Here is a 12,532-nt window from a genome sequence, read left to right on the forward strand (position 1 = left end):
TAGTCACATACTTGCACTACTAGGCATCTCTTATAGCTACACTCAAAACCTGTGTAAAGGTTAAAAGTGCACTGTTAGCATTAAAGAAATGAGAAATATTACTGTAAAAGCCATGATGCAGTTTTATTTTTTCTCCTGTGGGACATCTGCATTGAGGTGTTGCATTTCTTTTTTTAATACGAGAGGACTTTGTTGGAATATACATCCTTTTCCCTTACTTTTCTTCTGTGATTATTACTTTTTCCTCATGAAAGATGTCTGACAAGGCCAGTTTTCCTTTTCTGGCTTCAGTTGACTGTATGTGTTTCCATGTCAGTGTCAGGTATTCCTGGTGGTTGTGACCAAGAGTATTTTAATGATTGCAGTGTCTGGAAGACTTGTTCATGTCCTGTCACTCTTTTATTCATGGAATTATGCAATAATTCAGGTGGAATGGGGCCTCTGGAGAGTGTCTGGTCCAAGCCCTGCTCCCATGCTGCACATGTTTGTATGGAGGGATGGTAGGACTCTTGGAACTCGCTGGATGATGTGGAGTTTCCTGCCTTTTGATCTTCTGTCATTTCCGTCTAAGATTTTTCTGTCATCCATTACAGCATTTCAAACACCTGCCGTCCTACTCCTGCAGTCATTAGAAACAACTTACATGTACACTTGAGATTTATTTGGGAAGTGTCTTTTGTGTCTTAAAGGGAGTTTTGCCTTATGTCAGGTTCCATACAGCTGTAAAATCTTATTTTTTTCCAATTTTATATCTTCATAGGCCAGAAGCAAAATTTGGATGAAGTGAAGTAACCAAGTTGCCGCCATGAGCAGGAGCAAGCGTGACAACAATTTTTACAGCGTTGAAATTGGAGACTCAACTTTCACCGTATTGAAACGGTATCAGAATTTGAAACCAATAGGATCAGGAGCACAAGGGATAGTATGGTAAGGTTTCTTTAAAATTTAAATGTACCTTTAGGTTTCCTTAACATAGTTTTTTGAGTGTTGTGTGTTACAGAGCCAGGAGTGTGGAAAATTACCTTTTACAGGCAAAACAGCAATGGTAACTGGTGACCATTTTCCCTCAGCAAGGGCTTGCTGTTGCTTTTTGACCTGTTCAACTTTAGAATTGATGCCTTTCTCTACAAATTCAGCCAGTTGTGCTGAGTCCTGTAAATTAATGGAGAAAAAAGAAACTGGATAAAGAAACTAATCCTAATCCTAATCCACACTGCTTTCAGTGAAAAAAAAGGCAGAAATACTCTGTATAATATTTGCTGCTTGTAAATGTTTGCACTACTAGGAATGGCTTGTTAGGAGTCTGTTTCACAATCTGAGTAGTCCTTGACACCAATGAGTGAGCATTTGGGATGCTGGCTGTCATATGGTAGTGCCTGATGCAGTTTGGGAAAGTATGACCTGACAGTGTCATTCTTTGAATAAGAGCTCTGCTGTTTGGACTGAAAAGTGTCCGGTTGATTTAAGTTGCTGACAACTAGCTGCTTGTAGGCACTGTTTCCTGTGTGTTGGTATTGCTGCAAAGAGAAGTGTTGGCTTAACCTTCCTGGAAGCTTTTTTGAATATTTGAGAAGGATGTAAATATCACAGGACCTTGCCAATTTTTCAGTTTATTGTAACTCTTTAAGATGTTAACCAGATACATAAAAATACAAAAGCATCAAGGAAGAGAAAGGGGAGAGTGTAATCTCAGTTCTGTCACCTCTTTACTACCTTGATCTTGTTCTTGATCAGTGTAAAGAGAATGATATAGGTGGGTTTTTAATTAATGTTTGTGTTTTAGCAGGATTAATAAAACAGTATAAAAAGTGTAAATGTAAATTTGAAGAAAAAACACTAGAAAGAATTGTTTTTGAAGTGGTAATTTCTGGCGTTAAGATTACTGTTAATTAACTAGCAGCAACAAAATAACTGATCTGAATTTTGTTTGCATGTGTGTTAACAGACTGAGGATGTAGACAGTTGCTTGACTAGTTTGTTTAGTTGCTATGGAAATGCCAGTAAAAGCTTTAGATATTATTAGTGTCCTTCTGATGGCGAGTCATATGTTAACTACTGCTTGTTTCCCAAATTTATTGCCCTTCCTAGAGCGGAGATCCCAAAACTGACCGAGTAGCTACTCTAGGGCCATTCTGTGGTTGCTGCTAGTGGTATAATTGAAGCCTTTTTAGTTAAATCACAGCTTTCCCTGATGAGGACTGTGGTTAAATCTTGCTCATGTGTCTCCATACATTGCAATTCTTTGGATTGGAGTTTTTGTTGTCTGGTGATGGTTTGTATTTGTTTCTTTTTTGTTGTTGTTGTAACTGATCCTACTTGATTTGGAGGAATATTAAGTAGATGGCCTGATACTGAAATAGGCTCTAGGCTTCCGTTATGTACAGAATGCAGAAGTTTAAATACTAGAACAAGAGTCCCATGTTGGACACCTTTCCTAAAATAATCCTTATCTTTGGGGCAGGTGGGGGTATTCCAGTTATAGTGGAAAACATACATCAAAGAAAGTTACCAGTACATGTTGTTCCCATTCTTTTTCTTTAGTAGTGTCTAGAGGTTTTGTTGATGAAAAATTACAAATCATTCAAGCCTACATACATGCAATCCACTTCTTAAAGTAGTAAGTTGGATTTAATAGATCCTACTGTTTACTGGCAGATATTCTTCATTAGATCGGAGTACCATTCTTAAGAGACAAGAAAATAGTATTTTCTCTGAGACTTTTTTAGTAACTGATAAATATTTCCTGAGTCTGCATGGCAGTCATCTGTTATATTAGCTCTTGCAGGAAAACAAGCCATGCCTTCCTGTCCTGGAAATGTGATATGTAAGGGAGTTGTCTCCAACAACAGTCTTCATCAGCTAAACAACCTCTGTCACTGAATCGTATGACAATGTTGGCATTAGTCTGTAAACAAAATGTTGGGTTTTTTTTCACCAAGTTAAAGCCAGTGACATCTAGAGGTTAAAGCTTTTGTAGCATTTTTTTGTCTTGACTTTGATGCTATCATTGTCATCAGGATATTAAGCAACTGCATAATTTAAAGCATGGGACCTTTTTATAACCTACTTTTTCCTGCCTTCTCCCTTTTAGTGTGAAGATTTTATGTAAAATTGATGTGTTTTTTATGTTTGAAGTGTTTTGGATCTTTTGTAGATGGTCTGTTCTTGAGTGCCAGTGAGTGGCAAGAACTCAGTATCTTTGGAAGCAGAAATACTGCATTATATTGTAGAGATTGTCATGTGTTGATGCTCTGAAGCTGGGAAATATTTTTAAATTTTGAATCACTCAGCATACAAGAGCACTTTGCTATATCACATTCCTAAAGCTGGGCAACACTGAAAATTTGGGGTTTCTGCAGGCATGATACAAATTAGCTGAAAGTGTTTGCAACTGCCACATCTTAAAGGACCTTGACACTAGAGATGTAATAATGTTATTTTTAATTACAGTGCAGCTTATGATGCCATCCTTGAGCGGAACGTTGCAATCAAGAAGTTAAGCCGACCGTTTCAGAACCAAACCCACGCTAAAAGAGCCTACAGAGAGCTTGTTCTTATGAAGTGCGTTAATCACAAAAATGTGAGTGCAGTGTCCTCCTTCAGATGTTGAAGAATTAACTGGAAGGTTATCCTTTGAAAAAGTCTGGAAAGTGACTTCAGAGGAGATTTCTATTGCATAGCTGTATCTCCATGATAAGTACAGAAGGGTCTTGCAGAAGAGCTGTTATTGACTAGTTTTAATACCTGCCCAATCTTTAAATAGCCTCTTCAAACTCAGCAAGGGACTCAGTGTTATATTGCTAAAATTTACAAGCAGCTGTCAAGTAAGAGTACCATGGCTGGTAAGTGCATCCTGCTGCTAGACAAATAGGAGAAAAAAGAAATAGGCTGTGATACCTTTTTTGTTTTCCCCCCGGTGCATGAATGAGTTTAGAACCTTATCTTGTGACCGCAGTAGCTGTCCAGTATTTATGAAGCCGTGCAGTAGACAAGATCACAGAAATGGGAAGCAAATAGGTGATAAATTTATTGGAGTTGAACTGCAGAAGGCTGGTGTTGGCCAGTTTCTTCAGTCAGATGTGTGCAGTCTACTTTTCCTTCTCTTTTAATCCCCCATCAGGAAGATAAAATTTCTCCTGGCTGCTAGGGAGGGAGAGTGTCTTAGGAAGCTTACTTGGTCTTCTAGCTTTTCAGGAAAATTTTGTAATTTTTCTCACACAGGTGGTTTATATGTGGATTCACTGAAGGATGTTCCATCTAATAGCATAATTTGTATGATGATAAACTATTGCAAGCCTGCCTGATTCTTGATGAGTAGTAGCTTGGCCCGTACCTGTACATCCCATCCATTCTTAATGCAAAATGTCCTAAAGCATCTCTAAGAACCTGTTTTTCTGTTTGGATGAAGTTGTTTCTTCACCTCTGTCAGTGACAAGGTGGTGTCTTTTAGGGAGTCTTCATCGGTTTTAATTTTATTATTCCTCGTGTACAAAAACAAATCTCACCAGGTCTTCAAACTGAAAGTAGGAAGGGGAAGAGTGACTAAGCTACTTAGGTTTTAAGATTTGAATATCATCTTGTTAACACACAGAGTGTCTTTAGGTTATGTGATTTGTGGAGGAAAAATACTCCTTTTCAAAATCATTTGAGCTTCAGTGTATACCAGGAGGTTCATATCAGAATAATAATTACCAGTTTTGAAATGTTGACTCTGCAACTTTGTTATTGCTGTGGTACAATTACCTTCTCTCCCCCTTCCCACAGATAATCGGCCTACTGAATGTGTTCACGCCACAAAAATCCCTGGAAGAATTTCAAGATGTGTAAGTCAGATTTGAGCTAAAGCTGAGAATTTATTTTATGAAAAGATGATTGAGAGAATACAGTAAAATGGCAGTATTATCTGATTATTCTTTTTTTTCCTTCGTAAGCTACATAGTGATGGAGCTCATGGATGCAAATCTCTGCCAAGTGATTCAGATGGAGCTGGACCATGAACGAATGTCCTATCTTCTTTATCAAATGCTGTGTGGTATCAAACATCTTCATTCAGCTGGGATTATTCATAGGGTAAGTGAACTAAAATGCATAATTTGCATTGCACCTGTTTTTTTCTTGAGTATTTAAAAGATAAAAGAAGTTAGAAGCATGAAGGGTGTTTCATAGCCAGTCCCATAAGCAGGGAGAGAAAGCTGAAGGGAAATCATCACACTTTTTTCCAGGATAATTCTGGAATGAGTGTTTTGAATGTTTAAATGATTTGGTAACAATCTGCACAGAGCAAACTGAAGATTTTTGCAGTGAGTTGCATTACCTCCTCCAATTCTGTATAATATTCTACTTTAGTAGTCATGGCAGGAAAGGATATCTGGAAGCGTCTCTGCTTTTATTGTTTTGGTAACCAAACCTGAAATTCCATCTTTGGAAAGAACTGCCTGTTTTATTTCTTCTCCTTTACTAGCAGAGTAATGAATAACTTATCTGAAATTCCAGATAAGATGATGATGATGATAAAGACTTGTCATTGAAACTTGGATAACACTTGTGTGTCACAAATCATTCACTCAGATGGTTAACAGGCAAAACTGACTACAGCTTTTGAAGTGGCATGTGTGTGTTGCAATTTAGTCAAGAAATTTTGAATTTAAGGTTGCTTGTTCAAGTGAGCATCTTGTATGTAATGGTATATAGATTAAAAATTGCTTGAGATTGTCTGGTTATAACTTCCTGTGCACTGCCACAGGAATTGCTTTGTTAGGATGCTTGTCCAGGTGAGTGGTCCACCACATTGGGACTGGAGTGTTGAATGGTCTGCAAGCTGGATCTGCAGTCTGACACTTCTGTTCAGTGTGCCATCTTTTCCCCAGGGAAACAGGGACAATTATTTGAATGGAAGATACAGCTTGAATGGGCAAATGCTGCTTCCTTTTGCTCAGCTAGTTCTAGTACTCATTAACTGCTTCATTCCAGTGAGGAGCTCAAGGAATGAAAGTGAAACCTTCCTTCTTGCATGAAATTTCACTGAACTGCTGTGTTGGAAGAGATGGACAAGGGAGGGAGAAGCATTGTCTGCAACCAGGCATTGTACCTGATGCTGCTTAGTCTGCTTGTGGGCATTTGATATAGGTCACTTGGGCCTTTTGCACTGTTCTGGAAATGCTCAGCAAAACTAGGTTGTTCCACTTACTGTTGTGGTACTATATTGCCTATGACTGAAAATATGCAGCCCATGCTGTTCTAATGTCATATGCCTGTAGGTCTGAAATAATGGTTTGCATACAGTTTCACATTTCCTCTTCAATATTTACGTGTGCAAGTTCAATGCTGTGGATTTTCCTAGGTCTTTTTTAGTTTCAGAAAATAGTGTATTGTCTGGATGTGCTAGAATACATAAAGTAAGAATGACTCTCTGTAGATCTTAGCACAAGCTTAAGGGAGCTTCTAAAAGTGTGTTTGCTTCAGGGTGATTTGTACTCTTCTGAAGTGGGCATTGATCCTGTAGAAGTTGTGGATTAATTTAAACATTTTTACCTTTACAGAAAAGAAGTAACTACTTAGGTAGTTGGGCAAGAGTAAAGACAACTTTGAGGTTAGAATTCCTTCCTCTGTAAATATGGGTTAAGTCTTTGAAATGCTTCCTATCATACAGGGATAAACTATCCTAAGGAAATGAAATACAATTGCTATGTAAATAGCACCATATGTATGCATGAATGCTTTGAAAGGACATGTGCAGATGCTTTTGAAGGCCATTTCACTTGCATGTCTTCCTGGTAGATTTTCAGCTGACAGCTCCTTCTTAGACTTTGTTACCTGCTAAGTGCATTGTGCCTTTTTGCATCAAGATGCAGAGTGTCAAAGTTTTGTTTCTTTGTGGAGGAAGCTGGACAAAACCTTGGAGTACAAGGAAGATATCCTGCTCAGGGACATGTGTCACATAGACCGTGTGGCTGCAGTGGTAACTCTTTTTACCATAAAATTAAGTGGTTTTTTTGATAGCAAGTTAGAGGCATGGAACAAGGCAGAGATCAAACACAAAGAGTTTCATTCAACTTCACCTTGAAGTCGTAGGCACAAACTTAGCTGCCATATCAATGGGTAAAGATTTGACTATAACTTTGCACTGACTTTAACAGATGTTGGCCAATCAACATTTCTGTGTTCCAAACATTTTGCAGAGAAGCAATTTCCAGCCAATATAGAAGTACACGTTCATTTATATTTCATAGTCTGAGGATGAATGATCAGCATTGCAGAGTTGTGCCTCACTGACTTTCTGAGGGACACAGTGGCTCATTAGTCTCGCATGGAGGCTCTGAAACATTGAATTCTGCCCAATTTTGAGTACTTAACAAGGGGCCTAATTATGGAAGCCCTTCACAAATCTTCTGTTAGAAAGAGAAAAGCCCCCAAGAAGCCATGAATTACCCTCCAGAGATGTCCCTGTGTCCTTCTTTGGCTAATGGGGAGACGGCCATGCAAGAATCTGTTTCTTAAGCACTGACATTTAACATTTTCAAGGTTCAGTGAGAAATTTTCTGCTATAGGTTCTGGTTATATTTATCCATCCTACTTAATTTGATCACTCCCAAAGGAGCTTTTTAGTTTCTGTTTATTTAACAGAAGATATATATATAAGAGATGCAGATTTTGCATCTTTGTATGAATTTTAATGTAGTGTAAGTCAATTCATCATTTTGATCCTAGGCTTCATGACAGCTACATGGTGTTCAGAATAAGAATGGACAGCATTTGGTAAGCAAAGAGAAGATCTCTTAATATTTTGAGTGCTAATCCTGCAGCTTTGGGAAGGATGAGTGTAGTTAATACCCTGAGCATGCACCTGGCATTCTGTAGTGAACATCCTGAAAATAATAAATGTGTAGAAATAAAGCTGATAATAAAAAGGAATGTAGCAGAATCTGAAACATGCATATTAAATGGCCAGAAGGCCTTAGAGAACTTAAATTAATTGTAGTATTTGAGAATGTTTTAAGCTAAAGTTGTCTGCAGAGTCTTTGTGTGGAAATGCATGTGTGAATATGTATGTATGCAAGACTTTTAGCCAGTCATTAAAATTCCGTTGTACTGGAATTCTTTTTGTTGTTTCCTCTTGATTTTTAATGCAGTTTTCTTAGCATTATGAGGAGATTGCTGAAAGTCATCCAAATACAAATGAAAACTACATAAATCTGGCAGAAATCCACCTTTAAGTCTTTAAGAAACAAGACAGATAGGGCTACTTATCAAATGCTTACTGCTCAAGTGCTGGAGTTCTCTGTCACATTTGAGGTTTTTCTCTCATTAATCTCAGTAGGGCAGGAAGTATCTTAGTCTTATCTGTGTTGTCTCGTGTGCTGTGAATGATTTTATGATTGCAAAGTTATTCTGAAGTTACTCTGTAATATTTACTCTGTGACATTCAGGTGTGTGTTAGATCCTGCTGAGGTGATGACAGAGAAAGCCGGTGTAGTGTTTGTATAAATAAATGTTGCAAAGGCACTATTGTCAATAGGGTTCAAGTGTAGAGAATAGTTACCATGTTGCTAACCAAAACAATCTGGAGTCATATCAGCATTTTCCACTCCAATTCAAGGATTGTGTTAATTTTTGGCAGTTTTTCAATGGTGTCTTTTTGGGTTTGGTTGCCAAACTTAATATAAAACCAAGTCATAAATTGGAAACTAAAACCATGTGGGCATGGAGATTTCTGTTCAGAGAAATATATTGATTCAAAAGAGGTAATGTGACCTCAACTCACAAATGAACCTTTTACATTCATTATAATTCTACTATTTCTTGTATCAAGATGATTATTGAATCAAATAATTGTCATGTTACTTGTGTTCTGCATTGTAGTAATAATTATTGTTCCAGTGAGCAGTTTCTAGACCTTTCCTGAGAGCTAACACTTCTTACTAACCTCAATTTATTTCAGACATTGCTAACATATCTTGTAATGCTGGTTGTATTTTCCTTCTTTAATTGCTATATAGATCTACAAGCACAATAAAGGAATTAATTCTGTAATCTGCTGAATGCACATAAATTAATGCAAGGGGAAAAAAGCTGCAGTTATAGCAATAACCTAGTTGTGTGCGTGGGATTTAATGTTAGCAATATTATCTTTTTTAAATGTGAACCACAGGCTACTTTGTGCTTGTCTTAGCAGTCATATATGATGTTTCTTTTTAAAGGATTTAAAGCCCAGTAATATAGTAGTAAAGTCAGACTGCACTTTGAAGATTCTTGACTTTGGACTGGCCAGAACTGCAGGAACTAGTTTTATGATGACGCCTTATGTAGTGACTCGTTACTACAGAGCACCAGAGGTCATCCTAGGGATGGGATACAAAGAAAACGGTCAGCAAATATAGTCTTTCTTTGGCATAGCTTTATTTTTTTTGTTTGGCACACCACATTTTACATGTTAATGTTTATTTCAAGCTGTAAGAAATTTTATAAATTAGTCTTGTGACCAAAATGCAGATTCTGGGTACACCAATTTATTTATTCAACTCAACCCATTAGAAAATGTTTGCATTTAATAGGAGAAGAAATTGAGGGCCTTGTTTGTTTAAAAATTCAAATAACTTCCTTGGTAGACTATATGACATCCAAGAAGAACTGGAAATATATTTTCTTAATATGTGGCATGTACGTTGATACACCTTCCTCTGACTTTATTCCTGGTAAAGAAGAAATTGTAATTCTTCAGTAAATATGTGTACTAAATTCGTTGCTAAATAAATGTATTGGGTATGGCCTTTCAGAAGGTAGGGAGCATAAAGTCTGCTGAGGAACAAACAAGATTACCTACTGCAGCATTGCTTTTTATTAAAATCAGCCTCCTTTAAGCCTTTTGCACTAAGTTCTTAATGTTGCTGAAGAAAAACTCAATAATATACTTTAGACAAACTTACAGAGAATACTGTCAAGATGACAGTACATGCATCATAGATTCTCGAGGTCCATGACAAATTCCAGGGGAATTTTACTTTGTATACACTTCCTCCTGACCATACTCACTCTGTGACCAGTTTGCCTCTCAGTTTCTTCTACAGGAAAATAAAAAGGATTTGTCATTTGAGAGAAACACATCATCAAATATATTGCACCTACAAGGAGACAGCTCTGGTACCCATTAGGAGAACCAAGTGTGGTGTCATTCCTGATACTCTGTTGGAGTGGCCTGGTTCTGCTGCCATTTCACTGCTGTGCTGTCCCTGTCCCCCTGCTTTCACTTGTCATCACCTCAGGCTGGCAGTGCCCACAGGTCACCCTGTGTGTTTCAAACTCTGCTGACCAGGCCTCCAGGGAGGCCCTGAGCTGTCTCCTGGAGATGTGAGGTGTGGCTCCTCACCTTCTGACACAACTGGGCCTTGCTCTGCTTTTCAGCATTCCTAACACAGTCTGCAAACCTGCCTGGTAACTGCATACCATTGCAGCAAGTGACAGCAAGTGCCTGTCTGTGAATGGTGCTAGCATTGAAAAAAGCCAGCTCAGAGGAATGAGAGTGGATCGCTATTGCAAGACTGAGATATTTATTTGTTTAGATTGTTAGTATGCATGAGAGAACCTACATTTCTTCAAATGTCCTCCATGGTGGACTGTTTTTCCTGTAATTTAGGAGTCACAGGCTGAGTACAGCAAGTTAGTTATTTAATTCCTAAAGTTTTCTAGATTTGCGGATTTAATTTTGTCTTTTTTTCCCCAAGACTTCATATTGGCTATTTAAGGGACATTAAAGAAAAGTACCTAAAGCTATAGTAGTGAGTCGTGCAGCTGCCTTACAGAAGGAATTGATAAAGTCAGAAGTTCTCTAACTCAGCTTGCCCAGTTTAAATTTTTCTCTTAAATAATAAGTAATTTTGGGTTGCAAAAGCGTGAAACATTATTTCCACTACTGGAGTTGGATAGATTGTGTTCTAGAGTATCCTGTCAAGCTTGTGACAATCCTGTTCCTAATGGAAGCATGAGTTGTGTTGTGCATCATAAATAATAATTTACATTCATTTGAAAAGCTATCACATTTCCCCAAGCCAAATGCATGGTCACTGAAATGAGAGTGGCACTTTTGGAGAATATAAATGTATGGAGTGAGTCCAGAGACAATTACATTTCCATACATACTGCTCTCATTAAAAGGCAGTTTAGGTGACCTGTTAAGTCTTCTGTGCCAAGGAGTTTGTGGAGCTGCCATGACAGGGAGATGGGTATCAAGGATGCACTTAAAGTAAGAACCATGAGCTCTCCAGGAGCTTCACCTGTTAGTATTGATGTCTGTTATAGCCCATTACACCCAAACTTAAACTAACTGTGAACTTATTTAGTGTAGAGTTAAATACTGAAAATTGACAGTTTTCCAATGGTTACAGGGTTGTCTGGCAGTCTCCTGCAGTTTGTGCCCTGCGGAACTTTTGGGAGGATTGCAATATATATTGTGATGACTGAGATAATGTACTGCAGGGGAACGTTTTTTTGGTGCTATACTACGCAGATACAAAATCTTCAACTGATTTAAAACTAGAGAGCCCAAACAAATACATAGAGTTAACTTTTATGTAGGCTTTGTTACTGAAGGGTGTTTGTGGGTGTCACATTAAGAAACCAACTAAAGGACACCAGAACTGTTCGTGCACATGCTCCTTAACAGATTTATGCACTGTTACGTCCATGATTATCAGAAAAGCAACACTGAAAAGCAAGGAAAGCCCTAAACACTATAAAACAACTACTTTTACATTTCCTACTAGGTATACTGGGTTTAAACTTCATTTTCACATGGTATTTTTTCTCCTAGAGTTAAAAAAATCAGTAAGTTCACAGGCTTAAGAATAAAATGAACTCCTTATGACAGCAATAGATTTTTTTGAAGTATTTTTCAAATCTGTAATGAGATTTTAGTCTTCTGTAAAAGTATTTACAGTAGCATTGATTCAGCTTGCTACAAAAGTTAGAGACCTGTAATTAGATGGGCTTTTGTTTGATTATAGAAAGCAGTAAGTCAAAACACCACTAAACATCTCAAGTTTGGTTTTGTAGGGATACCAGAAGAATGGTAACTTTATCATGTTAGACACAAGCTCATTACAAGACATTTGGGTATATTTTGGGTTATGATGGCAGCAGGTTGTTTGCAGATCAAAAAGTGAACATTCAGAATTTTATTTAAAAAGTCAAATGCAAAACTTGGCTTCTTTGGGTCTCTAAGCCAAATAATATGTACTTAAGTATTTGAAAAAAAAGTTTTTAAAGGAAAAAGAGCACTAAACTAAGGTGTTGACAATATTTTTTAAATGAGCAAGGCCCTTTATTTTGACCTATTAATATGCACAACTATTATCTCTTATCATATTATCTAGACACTATTTTAGAGGAACTTAAATAAAGGAGAAGGGATATTGAAAAATAAGAAGCAATATTGTTTGCTTGACATTGTTAAGCTCCTTCAGAACATTTACATAAGTTCTTACTCTATTATTATTGTCACTTGAATTGCCCTCTTATCTGCTCAATTAAAATTCCAGTG

The 12,532-nt window shown here is 37.5% G+C and overlaps 1 protein-coding gene across 4 annotated transcripts in view; it reads left to right on the plus strand.

The window, feature by feature from the left end:
* Positions 1-12,532, plus strand: part of MAPK8 (mitogen-activated protein kinase 8) — a 38,448-nt gene that overhangs the window by 14,484 nt on the left and 11,432 nt on the right. For all 4 annotated transcript variants that reach the window (XM_030951735.1, XM_030951738.1, XM_030951736.1 and 1 more), the window contains exons 2-6: positions 761-927; positions 3,451-3,580; positions 4,765-4,823; positions 4,932-5,070; positions 9,198-9,363. In XM_030951735.1, the coding sequence (XP_030807595.1) occupies positions 806-927; positions 3,451-3,580; positions 4,765-4,823; positions 4,932-5,070; positions 9,198-9,363 (616 nt within the window). In that variant the 5' untranslated portion in view covers positions 761-805. The remainder of the gene's footprint in view (positions 1-760; positions 928-3,450; positions 3,581-4,764; positions 4,824-4,931; positions 5,071-9,197; positions 9,364-12,532) is intronic.

The sequence above is a fragment of the Camarhynchus parvulus genome, chromosome 6 (assembly GCF_901933205.1).
Source record: "Camarhynchus parvulus chromosome 6, STF_HiC, whole genome shotgun sequence".
Taxonomy (NCBI): domain Eukaryota; kingdom Metazoa; phylum Chordata; class Aves; order Passeriformes; family Thraupidae; genus Camarhynchus; species Camarhynchus parvulus.